We start from the raw sequence: 21,394 nt of genomic DNA, 5'->3' as shown, positions 1-21,394 counted from the left end.
GTTCTTATTTGTCTTGTGGATTGTGTCAAATGAGGGAATTTCAGGTTTTGGAAAGTCTCAAGTTGATCTGGTTATGTTTCCAAGTTTCTGGGGTCTAAGAAGAAGGTATGAAGAGGTAGGGTGAGGGGACCGAGCAAAAATTGGGTGCTAACAAGCAGTTGTTAGAGATAAGAGGATCCAAATTGAACTCATCTTGGCTACCGGTGCCAAAGTCTCCAAGTAGTCTCTGTCCCATAAGTTTGAGTGTACCCTTTTGCTACTAGCCATGCCTTGTACCTTTCTATGCTTCCATTAGCCCTATATAAACCCATATACAACCAACTATCTCCTTCTCATCAAGTAAATCAACAATTTTCCATGTCCGATTTTTAAACAATGCTTCTATTTCCTCTAGCATAGTTGTCTTCTACTCAGTTTTGATAAGAGCCTCACTAATAGACTTGGGTAAAGACATAGAGTCAAGAGAAGAAAGGAAGGCTTGTTAGGAGGGAGATAACCCAATATAAGAAAGATGATACTGATATGAGATACAATAGGCTATAGATTTCTCTTCCCCTTTTGGAATACAATAGGAAGTTCTAAGTCATTTGCATTGGTGTTAGGAACAGGAGTGGTAGTATTAACAGAAACTAAAACATTAGATGGAGCAATTGATATACCTAGGTCTATGTTAGTCGAACTTGGAATCTCAAATGAACTAATGGGAAGTGGCATAGGTTCCTCTGTTGTAGAATCAACCTCCTTGTGTTGTCGTAGGCACTATCATGTAAAAAATTGAGAAGCAAGACATAATGGATCAAGAAAAGTAGGTGGAATAGGTGGGTCAAACACTAGAGTAAGCAAAGGAGCTAGAACAAGAAGTGGTGTGGGTTGCTTATTTTCTTCGATAAAACACTCCCCCTAAGAAAGACACTATAAAAAGAAAGGTGTGAACTCAAAAAAATGACTCCATGGTGACATACCGGCTCCCTAACACTGTATCATAATAACAATACCCCTTTTAACTTCCTACACACCAAGGATATAGACAAAACATACACCCCTGAACACCCTGAATGGAACATGAATCATCTCCCCCTTAGGAAAAAGAAGGCAAAATGGAGTAGTGTATCCAAGAACATAAGAGGGTACCTAATTAAGTAAGAAGACTACTATGAGAACTGCATAACCCCAAAATGGAAATGGGACTATGGAGTTACCGTCATACTTCTTGCCACTTCCATAATATGTTTGTTCTTTCTTTATACTACTCCATTTTCTTATGGACTATATGTACAGCTGCTATGATGGACTACTCCATGCTTTAATAAATATGATGCCAAGTTTTTCTCAAAGTATTCCCTAGCATTATCTAATCTGAACACCTTCACCCACACTCTAAACTACGTTAACATCATTTAATGGAATTGTTGTACCAAAGAAGGTACCTCATTACAAGATCTCATCAAGTATACCCAAGAATGCCATGAATAGTCATCCACAAATAGAAGAAAATAATGGTAGCCACCCACAGAAGGAACATGATTTGGTCCCCAAGCATCAGCATGAATAATGTCAATAACTAAAGAACATCTTTTATTACTTACCTTAAATGAATGTCTACAATGCTTTCCAAGTTGATAACCCTCACACCTCAAACTGGACAACTTAACAGATTCACAGTTTTGGAAACAAAAAAAACACAAAGACCCAAAAGACAAATTCCCTAACGAATTATGCCAAAGCATAATCTAACCCATTAACTCGGACCCATTGCTCTTACTACTAACATGATGGATCTGATGACTAGGAAGAACATCAATAAGGTAGACTCTATTCACCTCATGACCACTCCCAATTGTCCTCTTTGACTCCAAATTCTATAAAGCACAATGGCTAGGAGAAAAAATTACTAAACGATTCAATTTTTTGTCAAATTGCTCAAGAACAAAAAGCTAGTATTCAATCTAGGAACACGAAGTACAGAAGGTAAGGTAATAGTATCAGTTATAGCAATGGAAATGGGGTAGGGCCGAGCCGGGTTTTGCCTGCCCCGTACCCGACCTCGAATTCAAATTCTTTGCCCCATACCCACCCCAAACCCCGATGGGATAAAAATCCTAACTCCATCATAGTCCCTACGGGGAACGAGGATCCTTGACTTTGCCCCGCCTGCCTGGCAATTCTTACTTGTATACATATTAATTTTTTTTTAAATCTACCTAGAACTATTTTATATTATGTAATATAATATAGTACAATATAATATATAATACAAATATATAATACAATATAATATAATATAATATAATATAAATATATGTTAGCATATATTAATAATTATATATATATATTATGTTATATAATATAGTCGAGGCAGGGTTAGGGTTGGGGTTGGGGCAGGGTGGACAAATACCATCCCCGCCCCATCTCTGACCCTAAAGTTTTGGGTTTTCCCCAAACCCCGATTAGTGGTCAAAAAAACCGGTGGGGCCCCATGGGTACGGGTCAAATTGCCATCTCTAATCAGTTATTTTGATAGACCCCTTCCCAACAATGAGAACATGGCAGCCAATAGTTGTAGAGACCCTATCTCTACTAGAATAGAGGTGTTATGAGGAGAAGATGGTGGAAATATTGGTCATATGTTCTAAGGCTCCTTAGTCTATAATTTAGGGAGGTCCCCTATACTTGTAGTGGAGGCATAATTTGTAGTGCCATATGAACTACCTATATGTGCAAATGAAGTAAAATGACTAGCTTTTAGGCTACTTGCACCTTGTTGTACACCCTGTGAAGAGATAAAACTAGTTGTATACCACTGATTTAGAAACAGACCATATCTCTCCGATTCAGCCCTAACTACAACTGTTGCAACTAACTCTAAAGAAGCTATAATAGGTGGTCCAAATAAATCACCAATCATTGCCATATTAGCATTCCCTTTCTTGTTTTTGAGCTAACTTGGTACAAGGTGTGGATGAAGCTTCCAACAGGTATCTCTAATATGCTTAGGCTTCTTACAATAGTCACAAATCAAGTCCTTCTTGTCCTCCTTCCTAGCATCATACCACCTTTTCCCCACCTGGCTTAGGTTTCACTATACTGACCATAGCCGACTGCTCAAGTTTATGTTTTCTCATTATCACATTCCTCTTTCTCTCTTTTCTAGACACCAAGGCATAAGCCTGGGAAAGAGTTACACTATTATGAAAGAGAACATATTGTCATGCAATGCCATACTCTAAGTTGAGTCCTGCCAGAAATTCAAACACTTTATTCTTCTCTACCAACTTTTGATATGTGGTTGCATCTTTGTTATTCTCCCAAACCATAGTCTCCAAATGATCTATCTCCTTCCATAAGGTTTTGGGGGCTAAACAATAAAGTGCAATAGATTTATCTCCCTGCCTAGTAGCAATTACCTAATTCCTTAACTAATAGGCCCTAACAACATTCTCACACTATGAGTAAGTCTCTACAATTCCATTCCAAATCTCCTTAACTGTGTTAGCCCATAAAAAGTTTTTGTTTATATGGGTAACATAAAATTGCACAACCAGGTCATCGCCATGTAATTCTCATATACCCACTAGGAAGAGTTATTCTTAGGCTTCTTTTCTTCACCAATGACATACCCTAATTTTTCTCGAGCACTAATAGTTATTTTTGTTGATTGGAACCACTCCAAGTAGTTTGTACCATCCAACTTAATTATAATTATGGTTCCTACCCCAAAAGGGTCACTAGGACCTACTCCACCTAGTCCTTTTAGCTGTGGTCTTGTATTCAACTCCACTACCCTCCATAATTCCCAAAATAACTTTGGAAAGCAACTGTAGATAAGGAAAAATAGATTTACCCCCTTTAGAGGCCTCAACCACCCTTATGATACTCAAAAACCTTGCCCACAAAGATTCCTTTCTCTGTATGAGCAAGTAGTATGTGGAGAAAAGGTTGTTACTCCCCTCAAAGACCTAAAAAACTCTAGAATTTAAGCCGTCATCTTTAGAAATTACAAATAAATCCAAAAGATCTAGAGTGCCCTTCCTAGGTCAAAAATTAAAGATTCCCACTACAATTAGGACTCTTCCTCATTCTCCTACTCTTCTGATTTTGATGATCAACCCAAGATCTGATACAAAGGGTTCTAGATCAACCAAAAAAATCCAAGAATTGGGCACTTATGAAGTCTTCAATCAGCTCTCTAACTCACCATGTAGTTAGCTGATCTAGGGTTACATAATGGAATACTTAAAAAATTCCAAAAAAAAACTGCAATGATACCAAGTAGAAAAGAAAAAAACAATAATATGATTCGATAACAATGAGAAAGAAGAGAGAAAGAGAGAGACTTTAGTGAGAAGAAAAGAAAAGAAAGAGAAGAAGAGATGAGGAGAAACTAATAATGATTTGTCCACCCTACTCATTATCTTATATACTCATACAAAAGATTAATTACAAAGACTAAAATACCCTTAATGGGGTGGTTGTGGTTATTGTTCATAACACAAAAACAACTCAAAAAAACAACATTTACTAATGTGCCTTGGGCCCAATAACACTGACTAATGATTATAAACAATAAAAACATAAGAAACTACTTAATTTCAACATCATAAACATTTAAAACTTCAATTTTGGCATCACCTGGTCATTTAGGCTATATGTGATGTATTAGACCAAACATGGACCAAGGAAAACCAATACCAAAGGTCATTTGTTAGATAGATGATCTGGATTGGCACATCAATCACTCCATGTAGCTAAAATAAGGTCATCTAGTAAAAACTTAAAAGTAATGCAATTATAAATCCCATCAGGTGGATATATGGCATACTTTAGGCTTGAATATGCAATTGTCTTCCCTAGACTAATGCTATCTTTTACTTCAGTGGTTATCTCCAAGGAACTTAATTGACATGCTCCTATAATGGAAAGGCACAGGGCTAGGCACAAAGGGAAAGATCAAAGACCTACTAAAAGGCCATAATCTATCCAGTCATGTGGTGTGGGAGGAAAGGGAGAAAAGAACCTTTGAGCCAAATGAGCCTTCTTTCAAGGCCCTAAGAGGATGTGTGCCTATTTTCCCTTCTTAGCTGCTGGCCACGGATGAGTTTAAGGGGGTTTAAATAGATGACATCCAAAGAAACTCACTACTAATCAAGAGGAAATAAGACACATCCAAATAATTGTTTGAATATTATCATTTATATCATATGCTAATCAAGAGAAAGTTGGCCTAGTAGTAATATACCAAATTGTTGTTTGAATATTCTCCTTTGTTTAAAATATTTCATCTCCTATATATATATATATATATATATATATTCTGGTTTATCTCGAGTGTTCCTTGATTGACCATTTGGAGTGGACAAACCTTAAACCAAACAACTATCTGATTTTCAGGTTATCCAAGAAAGGGATGAATAAATCTGATGCATACAAGTACTTTGTTTTGCAAGTACAGAAGATAGCTTTGTCCCATGGATATGAAGTTATTAATTGGTAAAATGTCTAGACTCTGAAGTTTTCCAAATCTTATTTGTGATATGTGTGTATAGCATCTTAATTATGCACTCATAAGATGAACAGGGAGGAGACCTTCAACAACTTTGGAAAGCAATTAAGCCCGAAGACAGTAGTGCAAAATTGGTATGCCTTTCTTCACATCTTCCCTGAGGCATCTATAGTTCAAAAGGCACTATATATACCCCCATTTCTCAAAATGTTGCCTAATCATTCATCATTGCTTTTCTTATAGTTGTTAATGATATTATTTACTGGGAGAAAATGGTCACTACTGTTCATGACTATAGGATAAATTAGTATAAGAAAGAGGTTTGGACCTCTGAGGAGTATCTGAAGACACTGCCATAACATTATTTGCCCCCACTTTAGTCCGAGTTTAATGAGATTAAGTCTCAACAATAGGGTATAAGAGAAATCTTCCATCAATATTTATACAATTGTTTGCTTTAACTATAGATTCAAAAAACCAATTCTATTCCATTGGGTGTCAACTTCTAATCCATGTGGAGTTATCATTTTTATGTCTTGGTTGATTTTAGGCAATCTGAACCTTGTTATGCCATATATAGCTTCTCCATTTTATTGTGATCATTATAGTTGCTTTTCCAATTTAATGTAAATATTAGAAGTAACCTCTTATTTTCAAAAGAAAAGTAGTATATTGTAAGAGGATTTTGGTAAACTGGGTTTGATGTCCTTTGCATGATGCCTTTGCAGGCTTGACAATAGTGTTCCTGAGAAAGTGGTTGCAGCTGGGCTGAGATGCATTATCAGCAACCAGGACAAATGGTATTTGGATCACATGGACCAAAGTTGGAGGGATTTTTACACGAATGAACCACTCTCTAACATAACAGACCCTACTCAGAAAAAATTGGTTATTGGAGGTGAAGTATGCATGTGGGGAGAGTATGTTGATGGGTCAGATATTCAGCAAACTATCTGGCCTCGTGCTGCAGCAGCTGCAGGTAGCTTTTATTTTCTAATCTTGTATTCCTTGAGAGGAAAATCAATCTTTTTTTAAACCACAAAATCTATTCCCAATGGAGAGGCATCCATCATAACTTTATTAATAATATGAAAAAATAGCCTAAGAGGGGGGACATAGAAACCTTACCCCTCGAAAGAACATATACACCAAAGATTTCAACTCATAAAAATACAATAAGCATAATCTAGAGTCTAAGATAAGAAAGAAGAAAAAAAAATTAACCATGACAAAAAAAAGGACATCATAACCTGTCCTATTGGAGGCACTAAAGCATGGAGACAAACAGGCAACCATGGAATCAAAAGAAGCCATGCAGTGACTATCACATCCTAAGTTGGCAAGAGAATCAGGAACCTAATTACCTTTCAACAAAGTGTGTTTTAATTCGAAAGTTATAATACCAAATATCTCCTCCATTCTAGACCACCAATACCAAAGAGATGGATGCAAATCTTCAGAATGATTCATCAAATTAATCAGGACAATGGAATCAGAGAAGATAATTACCCAATTCAAACCAAGAGATCTAACAAGGTTGAGGTCATCCCAAAGAGCATAAGCTTCTGCCACTAAGTTGTTAAAAAACCCATAGCAGTGAGCTAAAGTTACCCCTGTCATCTGAGTATCAAGAAAACTCATCATCTAAGTATTGTTTATACAAATATCAAGACATATAGCAATCACATAGGGAGTAGAACTCTGCATCTATTGATGGGTCATTGAAAGGAGTTATCCTGCTCCTGCCTTAAAGTAGACCTAATTGGATGATTGTAATGATCTGCATAATTGAAATTTTTGGCTTATTATATACTACATGGCAAATGCAAAGGAAATCCCATGGATAGGATGGTTAAAATGACCAAACCATGTTAGTTGTGGCAAATGAGATTTTAGGAAGATCCACCAATGGTGGTTTGAAAAACATGTATACCTTCATGCTTTTGTGTTATAATAAGGTTGTCCTTAAGATTTACTAGTTCATGTATCTTAATTGCCTTGTCATCATCATCAACTAAGCCTTGTTCCAACCATTTGGTCAGCTACATGAATCCCATTTCTCCATCAATCACTAGATAATGGACAATTAAATCAATTATTATTACTTCCACCCAATTCCTTTTCAGTCTGCCCCATCTCTTCTAGCTCCTCCAGTTTGTCACATATCACTTTTTTCTAACAGGTATTGTAGATGATGTTAGGAACCTACCTATAACTTAGGGCTCTTCGAGGGAACCAACATCCAGAGGAAAGAGAGAGAGAGAGAGAGAGAGAGAGAGAGAGAGGGATTGATTACTAAAATTCTTTGATGCCTTCTCATTTCCTTCTTAATGGTATTTATTTCTTTTACATTCTGGTTGTTACAGCTGATTACGAAACCTCTTGCATTAGATGCTAGTCCACTTGCATTGTTATACTGGTGTAGCCTTTTTGTGTACACTTGGCAAACTACCTTCAGTTGTACAGATCTCCCAATAGATGCTCCTCAACTTGTGATCACATATCCCATTATTTGATTTTTTTTACTTATTTATTTAATATACTAGATTTTTGTTTTCTTTATTATTCAGTATTTCTAAGTTTTTTATCTTTCTTTTTTTTTTCCTTGGTCTTCCCTTTCTCTATACTTATTTCATATACTATTAGAGCAGTTCGGATATTTTATTGTTGGGATCATTGGGATCAGCAACTTCCTTTGGAGGAGTTTATTGGTACTATCAACAATGCCCGTGACTTTGTGAGGGTAAAAGACTAGAAGTAGTTGCACCTTCCAAAGTAGATAGTTGTCTCCACTCATTTTGATGGGGAGATAGTGTGAAGTAGTAGAGATCGAAGAAGAGATTACTCCTCCATATGAAGATTTGTTGGACTAAGAGTTATGGGCTGAATTTTGAGAGTTTTGGACCGAGACTGTATCACCGTTGGAGGCCATGGTATCTAGCTCTGATACCAAGTTAAACTAATAGCACTCAGTAGATTGAGAACTGAATGGTTAGGTGTGTGTTTATGATGGACTGAACCCTATATATTTATAATGAATAATCAAAGTCGAGTTGCAATAAAACACTTAGGTGTTTAAGATAGATTACTGCACTAAGAGATAAGATATAAGAGATAGAGAAGGATTAGGAGATAGAGATGAGGAGATGGATTAGGATTCTGAGTAAATATCCAAACTGCTCTAATATATACAATATAATTTATTAGAAATCAAATAAAAGGAAGAGAAAATGCAAAACATTACCAATTACCACTCCTAGTTTTTTTTTTTTTGAGTAAAATAGTAGGAGATTGGCATGAAGTAGTAAATCTTTTTTGGTTAATTAGTAATTCTACAGAAACCAAGCCAGTTTTTATGCCTTCTTTTAGTCCTGAAGACAGTGTCATGGGAAACCTTAAGAAATACCTTGCTAACCAGCTATGATTTTATGAGGATCACCCTTAAAATGAAGGCAGTTAGTGAAAGTACTAGTTCCTATAATTTTTAGCAGCATATTCTAACTAGGGCATTCTCTAGGGAAACTCTTTTCGTTTATGTTAGTTCTTAAAACTAGTGCAAGTTGAAGGCTCTAGAAAAGATGGTGAAAAATAACTTGCATTTAGGAGTGAGAACTCATTCATTTGGAAAGAAACTCTCGTTCTGAATAGGGTGAGATTTAGACAGTCAACATGGTACCTACAATTATTTCTATGAGGTCCTATGTACTATGGGATATGATTTTTCTTGTTATAGTTGGTTTAAGTGGTGAGTAATTTCCATGCCCTAGAGTGATCCTAGGTCCTTCATTTATTAGTTTCAATCTCTCTCTCTCTCTCTCTCTCTCTCTCTTTTCTTTCTCTTCTTACTCTTTAAATCTACAAGCAATATTACAACAACATCAACCCATAAATTCTTCAAATAAGCTTGTTCCTAAAGCTTTGTTTATTTGCAATGTAAATCTGGACTGAATACAAATTTTGCACCGGTTTAGGTTTTCATCCATTTGTTTGTAATTATGATTTGCACTCCTATCTTTTACAAAGTTTGTATCTTCATCTCAAAAACTATGCACCACCTTCTTCCTACCTCAATTCTCTCTCATGTAAGTTTAGAACCACATTTTCCTGCTTCCTAGCTACCTCACTCCCAAACAAATATCCTCCATTTTCTTTAATGTAAGGTAGGAGCCACACCATTTTACTTCTCACAAACAAACAAGACAAAGTCAAATATGAAGCAAAAGTGAACCAGAACTTACACCTAACCTGTTTGCACTCCCATGCATTTACACCAGTGCAAATGAAATTCACACTACATACAAACTGAACCTAGAAGATTGAAACTAATCCAAACACATTTTCTTTGAGTTTATAATGTCAAAAATTGAAAATTTTCCATTTTATTACTTACTATTCTTTTGTGCTAAAGTGTTGGTTGCTCTCCTATAATGTCCCCTATATTTTCATCACCTTTATTGTGTAGGAGTAAACAAGTCAACGCTATATGATTTTACTATTCATTACATATTTTTATTATTTATAGAAGGGTGTTTTTATCAACTTAGATATTACTATGTATCCAGCCTTAGAATTTGATTTGCCCATCTATCGTTCGGGTGTGATTTAAGATTCAAAGTCATTGCATAAATAGCATAAGCGTTATAAGAGTTATTGAGTTTTCTTATGCTAGTGGCAATTTTGTAATTTATGTGTTCCCTAGCTCTAGTAGGATTGACCAACACTAGTAAAAACATGGATGAAGGAATTAATTGATTTTATTTGAGTGTTTATAGCTCATTTTAGGTGTAGGAGAGATTCTTAGGTCCTATACTTATTCTAAGCACCTCATTAAGTGGTCCTAGGTTTTCTCTCTCTATTTTCTCATTAATTTTATAAGAAGCTATTAACAGCCATCAATGGTCCCCTAGTTTATTGCAAGTCTTTATTAAAAGTCATCAAAGGATTGAAACCAATTGAGGTATTTTGGGTAAAAGACTTAAACATATATTGTGTTTTCATAAATTGACTTAAACATGACGTAGGTTTTTCAAAATGACTTAAATATACCTTGCGACTTTTTTATCCTTTATTTTCTTTCAAATTTTCAAAATATATCTTGAACTTTTCAAGCTTGTATTGGTGGTGGGCATATTAGTAAAAACACCAAAGCATAACAAGTTCCAACTAGACCTGTTCATGGGTTGGGTGGCCTGATGAGCCGGACCAGCCTGGCCCAGCCCTCGGACGGGCTTGAACACGCAAATGAGCCCGCGGGCTTGACCTCGGGCCAAAAAGCTCGGCCCAGCCCGACCTATAGACTAAACCCAAAAACCCTAATATCCTAACCCTTCCTCATTCATCTCTTTCCACATTTCCTGTTAGTTGAACTGCCTAGTGCCGAACCTCTCTTCTCTTCACATCCTCCTCACACTCTCAAGCAGTCGCAGAACCGGCGAACATTCACTAACGCAACAACTCCGGCAGACTGACAGTGAGTCTTCTCTCTCTCTCTCTCTCTCTCTCTCTCATTCTTCTTCTCACTTCTTCTCTTTCAAATCAGACACCGGCGAGGTGGCGAACACAGGCACCAGTGGCGGCGGCGATGAGTCCTCTCTCTCTCTCTCATTGACATGAATCGACTCCTCTTTTCACTGTCAAAATCGCATCTCACCGCAAACTGAGCACCGGTTGGCGAATCCTTTCTCTCTTTCTCTCTCACACACACACAGGCGCGAACTCAACACCAACGAACACAGTCACCGGTGGTGAGTTCTTTCTTCTGTTAGGTCGGGCTTTGGGCTCGGGCCCAGGCTTCAGGCTTTTATTAGGGTCAGGCTCAGGCCCATGTTATAGGCCCGTTGATCGGGCCGGGCTCGGGCTCGAGCCTAACAAAATCATGTTTATGAAGAGTAAAAGCCCGGCCCAGCCCATGAACATGTCTAGTTCCAAACCCCAACAATAGGATGAGAAGAACATATATATATATATATATATATATATTATTAGGGTCGGGCTCGGGCCCATGTTATAGGCCCGTTGGTCGGGCCGAGCTCGGGCTCGGGCCTACCAAAATCATGTTTATGAAGAGTAAAAGCCTGGCCCATGAACAGGTCTAGTTCCAAACCCCAACAATAGGATGAGAAGAACATATATATATATATATATATACATATATATATAAGAGCTCCTTTCATTTGTGAAAAGGCATTCCATTTACACATGATTATTTGTTAGTTAGTTTGCTTGTTTGTTTGGTTATTTATTGAAATGTTTTGTCTGGGTATAGAGAGACTTTGGACTTCCTACGATAAGTTGGCAAAGGATCCGGAGCAAGTTATTGGAAGGTTGGCTCACTTCAGATGTTTGCTGAATCAAAGGGGAATTGCAGCAGCTCCATTGCTTGGATATGGTCGAGCTGTCCCTACTGAACCAGGTTCTTGCTATAAACAGTAGCAACTTGGAGTTCTGAACTACATGTTTGACGTTCTTATCGGCAAACAACCCTTGTAAATCTTATCAATAGCTTGAATAGTGCAATTTCAGCAATATTGCACCGATTTTGTCTAAGATGTAGATGAATCAACATTGTTTCTTTTTTCAAATATCTTGAAAATAAAGAATAATACTCATGAAAGAAGAAAATTTGGCCAAGTTTTGTACAATAATATGAGGTTATTCCATCATCATGGTAGCCAAAATGCTCTTATAATTTTTGAACATGTTTAGGCCAAGGTTCTAAATATAGACACGGGCCTGTGTCAGTGCTTTTTTTATATGTTTTATTTATTTTTTTCAAAACCAGTTCAGAGGGATTGGTTTAAGGCCCAATTACCCTTTGAACCAGTGGCTGACCCGATACAACCCCTATAAGGGCGTATCAAGAAGCCACCAGCATAATACGTATCGGTCGATACATGTCAATACTTTGAACCTTGGTTTAAGCTTATGCTATTTGCATTTTGATTTGGCTTGAATTTATTGTTAAGCTCACATATGATAAAGCCCAACCGGATAAGCCAAGTTGAAGTCCATTGTGTGCACTTGTCTTGTGTGACCCTTGCAAACCGTTACTATGCATGATCACCTTATCTTGTTGTTACTTGTTTGTATGTAATAGGCACTAAACTCTTTGTATAGTAGATTGTAAAAGATTAAAAGTTGTACTTATCCATAACAAAGAACATATATTAAAAACTCTCTCATCCCTAAATGAATCAAGACTGAGAAACTATTCTCTCAACTTTGAGTTCTTTCATGGTAATCAGAATTTTGATACTAAGTTTTATTTTTCATCTACTTTGATTGTAGAAATTGGTTTTATCAATGGCATCTTAAACAAATTTTGGTGCACTGAAAAGAAACTCATTGTGGATCTTCTCAACTATTACTACCCACAACTTCCTTGATCTTCCTAAGTAACAACTATGCAAATCTGATTTCAATGATGATGGATGTGGCAAGAACTGCCTATTGTGGAAGTTTCAAGACTTACCTGTTTTAGGCGGAGTTTGGGAGTGCCTATTTGAAAAGTAAATGCTTATTGAATAAGTGCTTAAATAAGTGTTTATTCTAAATTTCTAATAAGCGCTCATGAGTGCTTGGGTGAAAAAAAAAAAAAAAAACACTTATTTCAAATAGGGGTAGTATAGATATTTTCAAAATAATGTGGCAGGCCAAAACAGGTTAGAAATGAAATAAGCACAAAATTTGGGATTCTCTTCTTGAATAAGCACTAATTCCCAGGAACTAATAAACACTTATTCACAGGAATAAGCATTAATTTGGGTTTATTTTCCAAACACAAATAAGCACTTATTGTTGACATCTCCACCCAAAATAAGTGCTTAGTCGAATAAGTGCTTTTTAAGCACTTCAACTTAGCCTAAGTATTTTAAGGGCAGTCCAATGCACAAGGCTCTTGCCAATGTAGGGATAGATGTACATAGCCTTACCCAAGCACATACAAAGAGATTGTTTCCTGTGTTAGTCTTTTATTAGAAGGTTCTAAATTATTTGGATTTGTCGGGGCACATTGTTTTGGTGATACTTAAATGGTGAACACAGCCTATCTGCAATTGGAGAAGTTGGACCAACTTCTCATTTTTCTTTTCAAAGGCACTAATGCATAACTCCATCAAAAGCAAATACAAACAAGATTCATTGCAGAGGCAAGGTGCTAGTTCCAAGAGCCACTGAGAAGTGAATAGAAGCCTTTGAATGAAGAGAAAATTAGGCAAGATGATGAGCCCTAACATTTGCCTCCCACATGACATTAACAAATTTAACATCAACAAACTTGGCTACAAGGTCCCAGATGTTCTCCAACACAACATGAAAGGGGGAGAAAATTTGTTGAGTAGGTTGAATAATTACATTAACTGCTATAAGAGAATCAGATCTGATAACCAACAAGGTTTTGGTAGAGGCTCCCTTTGGGAACTATCTTTAATGATCACCTCGCATCCTATAGCTCTTGAGAGTCCACTCATCCAACTACTCCAAAAATTTTGCACTCACTATAATATATGAATCTGGATCTCCTACCCACAGGACACTACAATTGTGCATTGGGAGCATCTCCCCATGAATGATAACATGTAAACATAGAAGATGTTCCCAATGTACAATTGTAGTGTCCTATGGGTAGGTATTGGTAGGAGACCCAAGCTCAAATAAAACTAGGGAGGCATATCAGTACACTTGAATATGAGAAAATTAAGAGTGCACCAGAGCTGCCAACAAATAATTGCCACCAATTCTAAATAGAACAAAGGATGGCCCGAAGATAGAGATGAAAAGCATTGAGCCAAACCACACACTTTGAGAATAAGGATAGTGGAGTAAGATATGGTCCACTATTACTTCTTTCACTTGACACCCCAAGAAAGCACTTAAGTCCCCATAACCTCTCTTAACAAGATTTGATCTACTAGCAACTTTATCCAGAATTGTTGATCTAAAGCTTTAGGAACATGCTCAAATCCATTAACCTCTTTGTCCCAAATCGCTTGAGCCACCCGATAGGCACTCTTCACAGTGAACCGACCATCTATACAAGGATTGATCGGGCCAATTTGACCCACCTGAACAACACTGTTCCACTTTGTTGAGAGGCCTTGCATGGCAAGAATAAAGAGATAGGGGAAAGAGGGTTCCTTCCCTCAACCCCAGGGATGGAGTAATATGACCCTTAAGAGATCCACTTATGAGAAATGAGTGAGACATCGAGCAGATTGCCTTCATTGCTTAAGAAATCCACCTTTCATGGAACCCCATTCCCCTTAGAATTCGTTTCAGAAATCTCCACTCCAACTAATCATAGGTTTGTGCATATCGATATTAATGGCTAGATCATACCACTTCCCTTTCTTTTTCTTGTGAAGGTAATGAAAGACTTCATTAGCAAGGAAGGCACTATCAGATATCCTGTGACCCGGATGAAAGCATTATAACAGTAAAAATGTGCGCGCGTTGCACGTGGCAATATCAAATGGTGATGATGATAATAGTAAGCAACCAAATGACCTTACTGGTTGAACCATTAACCTATTTAACCAGGAAAATGGACTATGATTAAGACATTAATTCATTTTTTTTCCTTTGTACTTTAGCCATTTCTATCTTTACTAACAATAATTCTTATTTTTCAAACATATTTTTGTTTAATATGAAGAATATATAATATTATTGCATGTTCAAATTTTTCTATAAAATTTATAAAAAATTCTATATTTTTATTTTTCATTATTTAATTTATGAGATAATAAAAATTACTTATTTACCAAGAGGAAATGCAATTCCAATATATTGTCTGAATATTTTTTTTAATGTTATGGTCAAATCAATTATTTATATATATCATTCATATATAATATATATTATTTATTATTTATTTATAAATATGTTATTTATATTGCATTTTTGTAAGCTTCTTATATGATGGAAATAGTTGAAAAAATACTTATATTTTTTGCTTTTCTTTATTTCAACTATTATATTTTCTTTTTCTTTCAATAATTTATTTTTTAAAATTAAATTAGGTCGTATAAGATTTGGATATCCAACATATTTATCAGATTCGAATTTGAATCAATATTTATGAGATTTGATAAGATCTTTGGATTGAATCGAATTCAAATTCAATCTCATCTATTTGCATCCCTACCAAACCACTTGCCTACAATGACCTAGCTAATTAAATCACTGAACCATTTGACATGGTTAGTCAGGTCATGTGTTAGACATTAATGCCCTTTATTTTGTATCTCATTTCTATCATTAATGAAAATAATTCTTATTAATCACACTTTTTTATATAATAAATATATAATATTATACAATGTATCTAAGATTATCTACAAATTTCTACACTATCTAGAATTTTATATATTTTATTATTTAATAATAACATAATGTGTTGATACATTTGATATGGATAATTGAACCACTAACGCACTACTTGGATGGAAAAACCATTTTTTCTTTTTCAATTGATTTTAAATCATGTTTTACATTTTCATCATCAATAAAAGTAATTCTTATTTCCGCATTTATTTTTGCACGTGGCAGTACCAAATGATGATGATGATAATAATCAGTAACCAAAGGACCTTACTGGTTGAACCACTAACCTATTTAACCAGGAAAATGGACTATGATTAAGACATTAATTCATTTCTCTCTTTGTATTTTAGCCATCTCTATCTTTACAAACAATAAATTCTCATTTTTCAAACATATTTTTGTTTAATATGAAAAATATATAATATTAATGTATGTTCAATTTTTTTATAAAATTAAAAAAAAATCTATATTTTTAATTTTTACTATTTAATTTATGAGATAATAAAAATTACTTATTTACCAAGAAAAAATGTAATTCCAATATATTGTTTGAACATTGGTTTTTAATATTGTGGTCAAATCAATTATTTATATTATAGTATATATTATTTATATTAATATTTATATATATATGTTATTTATTATTTATTTAAAAATATGTTATTTATATTGCATTTTTGTAAGCTTCTTATATGATGGAAATAGTTGAAAAAATACTTATATTTCTTGTTTTTTATTTCAACTATTTTATTTTTCTTTTTCTTTTAATAATTTATTATTTTTTTAAGATATTAAATAGGATCATATCAGATTTGAACTATTATTTCAACTGTTATATTTTTCTTTTAATAATCTATTTCAACTTTTATTTCAATTGTTATATTTCAACTGTTATATCAGATTTTATTTTTCTTGATCGGATTCGGATTCAAATCAATATTTATGAGATATGGTTGAATCCTTAGATAAAATCAGATTTGAATATACCCTAATTCCAATATGATTTGATTTGTTTCCATCCCTACCAAACCACTTACTTACGATGACCTAGCTAATTAGACATTAATGCTCTTTATTTTTTACCCTAATTTTTATCCCATTTCTATCATTAATGAAAATAATTCTCATTAATCATATTTTTTATATGATGAATATATAATATTATAGAATGTACCCACCCTAAATTATCGACAAATTTCTACATTTTCTATAATTTTATGTATTTTATTATTTAATAATAACATCCATTTGACATGGATAGTTTAACCACTAACCCATCACTTGGATGGAAAAACCATTTTGCTTTTTTGATTGATTTTAAATCATGCATTCCATTTTCATCATTGATAAAAGTAATTCTTATTTTCACATTTATTTTTGTTTAATATGGTGAATATATAACAATAGAATTGTATCAAAATGCTTTATACAAAGCTTATATTTTTCTTTGAGTTTATATGTATGTATTTAATATTCATTCCCAAAATGTTAGATCATTGACTTACCTACCATCTAGATATGGAAATGGTTTCATTTTCAAACTGGTCTTAAATTTTGCATTTCATTTACATCATTGACAAAATAATTATTATTTATCATACTTATTTTGTTTATATTATTAGTATAAATATTATAGATGCGCACAAAATTGTTTCATATTTTTTGTACTATTCTATTTAAAAAATATATTTTTAATTATACATCATGGGTTAACCTACTTGACCAGAAAGGTTGAACCACTAACCCACCCCCTAGATAGAAAGATGGTTTAATTTCCCATCGGTTTTAAATTGTATATTTGATGTCTATCATTAATAAAATTATGTTTATTTTATCATATTTATTTTTTAATATGACAAATATATAATAATAGAAATGTGTCCAATTCCTTTTTTCAAAAAATCTTTTCTTCTATGTTTTTTGCATTTCTTATATTTCTAAAATTGTATTATTTATTTATGATATCATGAAATTATCCATTTGACACAAATGGTTGAAGTACTTACCAATGACCTAGATGGAAAATATGATTTCATTTCTAGGTTTATTTTAAAAATATAAAATTTCATTCTATTAATAATTATTGTGTATGATTAGTGGAATTTAATGATGATAAACAAAATTATTTTTTATAATTCTAAATTTTATTATTTATTTATGACACCATGAAATTATCCATTTGACCAAAATGGATGAACTACTTATCCACCACCTAGATGAAAAATATGATTTCATTTCTATTTTTATTTTAAAAGTATATAATTTCATTCTATTAATAATTATTGTGTATGGATTTGTTAGTGGAATTTAATGATGATAAACAAAAGTATAAATTTTGAATTCAAAGAGAGAATGTGATTTTTTTAATGACTTAAATGTGAGACTTAATGAGAGGTAATTGGATGTACTTAATGGTATTCTTTTCATTACATTTTTCACCTTTTCAATAGAGATGAACTAAACTCAAGAGGAGGGGTATTTCAGTAAAGAAAAATTCTAGAAGCCAATACCTCCTCATTCACACTTTTATATGTAGTGTATATGTACATATATATATATATATATATATATAATGTGTAACTTTAATATAATAATAATAATAATAATTGTAGTTGTAATGAAGATGATGATGTATATGAGTGCAAATGAAGATACACTTATGATTGGAGATCAAGAGATGAAGTAATGTAATTTTGATTCGATAGTCCATACCAAATGAGAGATTAAAGAGGATGTTTGGCTACAGAATTAGAGTGGGATGGGAAAAATGGAAGGGTACATCCAAAGTCTTGTGTGATAGACGAACACACAATAAAACAATTTTTATCATGCTTATTTTTCTTTATTATGGTCAATATAAAATATTGGAGATTTAATGCTCTTTTCTATAATTTTATTTTTTGTATTTATTTACATTTTAAAAGTTTTATTATTTAACTATGACATCATGGTTGTGCCGCTAGGACCAAATAACAATTTTGTTTTTTAGTTGGTTTTAAACAATATGGGTTTGTTAAAAGCAGGGTTATTTACTAAAACACCCCTATAATTTCATGGATTTACTAAAACCTATCTTATAGTTTGAATTTTACCAATGCACCCCTTATATTTTGCAATGGATTTACTTAATCGACCTTTCATTAGATGATAGTGGAGAATGATTGTTTTTACCCTAATGTCCATTTGAATGAATTTAATCAAAAGAAAATAAAAATGAAAATATCATTTTTAACTCTAATAAGACATGAGAAACCACTCTATTAGCTATATTTGGTCAATTTTGTTTTTTGTACAAAAAAAGTATTAGGGGTATTTTTGGAATAAATAATTATGGGCCCAATGGCAAAACAAATATTTCTTAATGAAAGGTCGATTAAGTAAACGGATTACAAACTATAAGGGTGTTTTAGTAAAATGAAAACTATACGGTAGGTTTAAGTAAATACGTGAAACTATAGTGGGTGTTGTAGTAAATAACCCTTAAAAGTATTAGATATTAATCCAATTGATATACTAAATTAATGAGAAAAAAATAGCTTAAATATAAGATTCAAAGAGAGAAAGAGTAAGTACCTTAAATGTAAGATTTAATGAGAAGGAATTAAATGAGGTGAAGAATAATTGTTTAAATTACATGTTCTACCCCCACAATTAAGTTATGTTTGGTTTGAAAGAAAATGTAGGGAAAGGTAGGAAACTTATACAACCAAACACAACGATGGAAATTAAGAAACCAAATTGAAAAGCAAGGGTATTCTACTTAAGAATATAATTAAATCAAAATAATGAAGTTAATGTCTTACTATTATACTTAATGATGGAGGGTGATTTGACCCGACCCCTTGAGACGGTGACACGTGGACATGACTCAGCACAAGTAACAGCTCAGCGCAATGGCCAGACCGCGACTAAGTAACAAGCCCGCAGGACAGCTCGCTGCGTTACAGCTCGCCACAGAATGAGCTTGATACAGCGCGAGCTCAAGGACCCCCGATGTACTGAAAGGGAATACTCCAAGGCAAGTCTATCCCAGCTCACGAGCTAGGATAACCAGTTCGCTCCAATACTTAGGCAGAAAAATTGCCTCAAGGGCCACTTCAAGAGGAATCACCTCGAAGTACTCCTAAGAGCTCGCTACAAGGTATCTTGCAACAGGATAGCTCGCTGCAAAGCGGCTCGCTATGGGATAGCTCACTACAAGGCAACTCGCTACTAAGCAACGTGACATTTTCAAGAAGCTTCCATCTAACAAGACCGTACCTGTCAAACTACACCACGTCTCTTGACTGGCGGCGCAGTCCCTGCCAGCCCGACAGACTGCACCCACATCTCTCGATAGATGGTGGCGTGTTTGTCCTTCCGGGACGTGTCACTCATCCGATTGGGTAAATACTCTGCAACGGTTACCTGCGCAGCCCTGACAGATAACGACTACAACAGAGGACCAGTGGCGGTTACGCCCGATTTGACAAGAACGCTCATATTTAAGAACCCCATGGTCGAAGGGGAAAAGGTATCTTGAACATATCTGAACTTTGCCTCGAGCTAATCTCGAATATTAAGTGATCTAGCGCGACCTGCACTCTTAGCCTTCTTTGCACTCTTCACAGCTTTCTTCAGCGTTCTAACTTAAGCATCGGAGTATTACCACCGGGCAAGTCCCCCGGGAATCCTTCACCGTCTTCTTCAAAGGTATTGTTCGTCGCCAGCTAAGAGCAAGTCAGCCGCCAGGTAGGAATGTCGGATTGCACAGCATCATTTGTTGTCGTCTATGGGAACGCTTAAAAAAAACATTCCTCTAAGTTTCTACAATTTCCCTCTGAGAACTTAGCATTCATGGCCTCCTCCAGCAATGTCGGACGTGGTGCCGACAAGAACACTTCTAGGGAGCAACCCCAGCTCCCCATTGTCTGCATCGGACAGTTCACCGTTCCCCTCTCTGTGGACGGGATTCCCAGCTTGAACGTGCCTCTCACAGTGGCACCCGTGAACGCTCCACTCCCTTCCACGGTTGGAGCGACCTTTGCTGAACCTTCGGTTGTGCCCCCAATGACCAACCAAAACTAGTTGGAAGACCTAGTGCAGTGCATGCGAGCCATGAAAGCTCAAATGCAGCAGTTCCAACTCTACCAGCAACAAGTGTTGCATTAGGTCAGTATCAGCAGCAGTTCCCTTCCTTACCTCAGACCCAGTAGCCTCTTCCCCCTAGGCACCCGGCCATGAAGCAAGTCAAGCCCTCCCGTTGGAGCGATCAACCTCGCTGGGGAGAAGCCTCTCAAGCCTAGAATCCTTCCAAGAGCCAAGCCTCATCCCATGGCAGAAGGGAGAGGCCGACCACCCTCGCCTCGCAGCCTGTGGGCAGGTCAGGAGCCTCCCAACCGATCAAGCTCGTATCGCCCCAGCACTCTCAATTCGAGCTCCCGCTCGCGGAAAACCAGTTTGAGTTCCTAGCTGCAGACTATAGGTAGGGCCCCTCGGTTCAGAGCTACCACCAGCAGTCCGAGCCCATCGAGCTCGGTAATACCGAAGCAAGCAGCACCAACGCTGAGCCGACAAAGCAGCAGCGGAGGA

General features: G+C 35.4%; 1 protein-coding gene across 1 annotated transcript in view; it reads left to right on the top strand.

Annotated features, from left to right (window-relative positions):
* Positions 1–12,121, top strand: part of LOC104593662 (beta-hexosaminidase 3-like) — a 55,402-nt gene extending 43,281 nt beyond the window's left edge. The window contains exons 12-15 of the mRNA XM_010253630.2: positions 5,389–5,487; positions 5,575–5,634; positions 6,229–6,479; positions 11,766–12,121. Of these exons, the coding sequence (XP_010251932.1) occupies positions 5,389–5,487; positions 5,575–5,634; positions 6,229–6,479; positions 11,766–11,932 (577 nt within the window). The 3' untranslated portion in view covers positions 11,933–12,121. The remainder of the gene's footprint in view (positions 1–5,388; positions 5,488–5,574; positions 5,635–6,228; positions 6,480–11,765) is intronic.
* Positions 12,122–21,394: the final 9,273 nt, after the last annotated feature.

Source organism: Nelumbo nucifera, chromosome 7, assembly GCF_055504915.1.
Source record: "Nelumbo nucifera cultivar China Antique chromosome 7, China Antique-T2T, whole genome shotgun sequence".
Lineage (NCBI taxonomy): Eukaryota > Viridiplantae > Streptophyta > Magnoliopsida > Proteales > Nelumbonaceae > Nelumbo > Nelumbo nucifera.
Note: the sequence above shows the minus strand (reverse complement) of the source record. Positions and strands in the feature narration are given on the sequence as shown.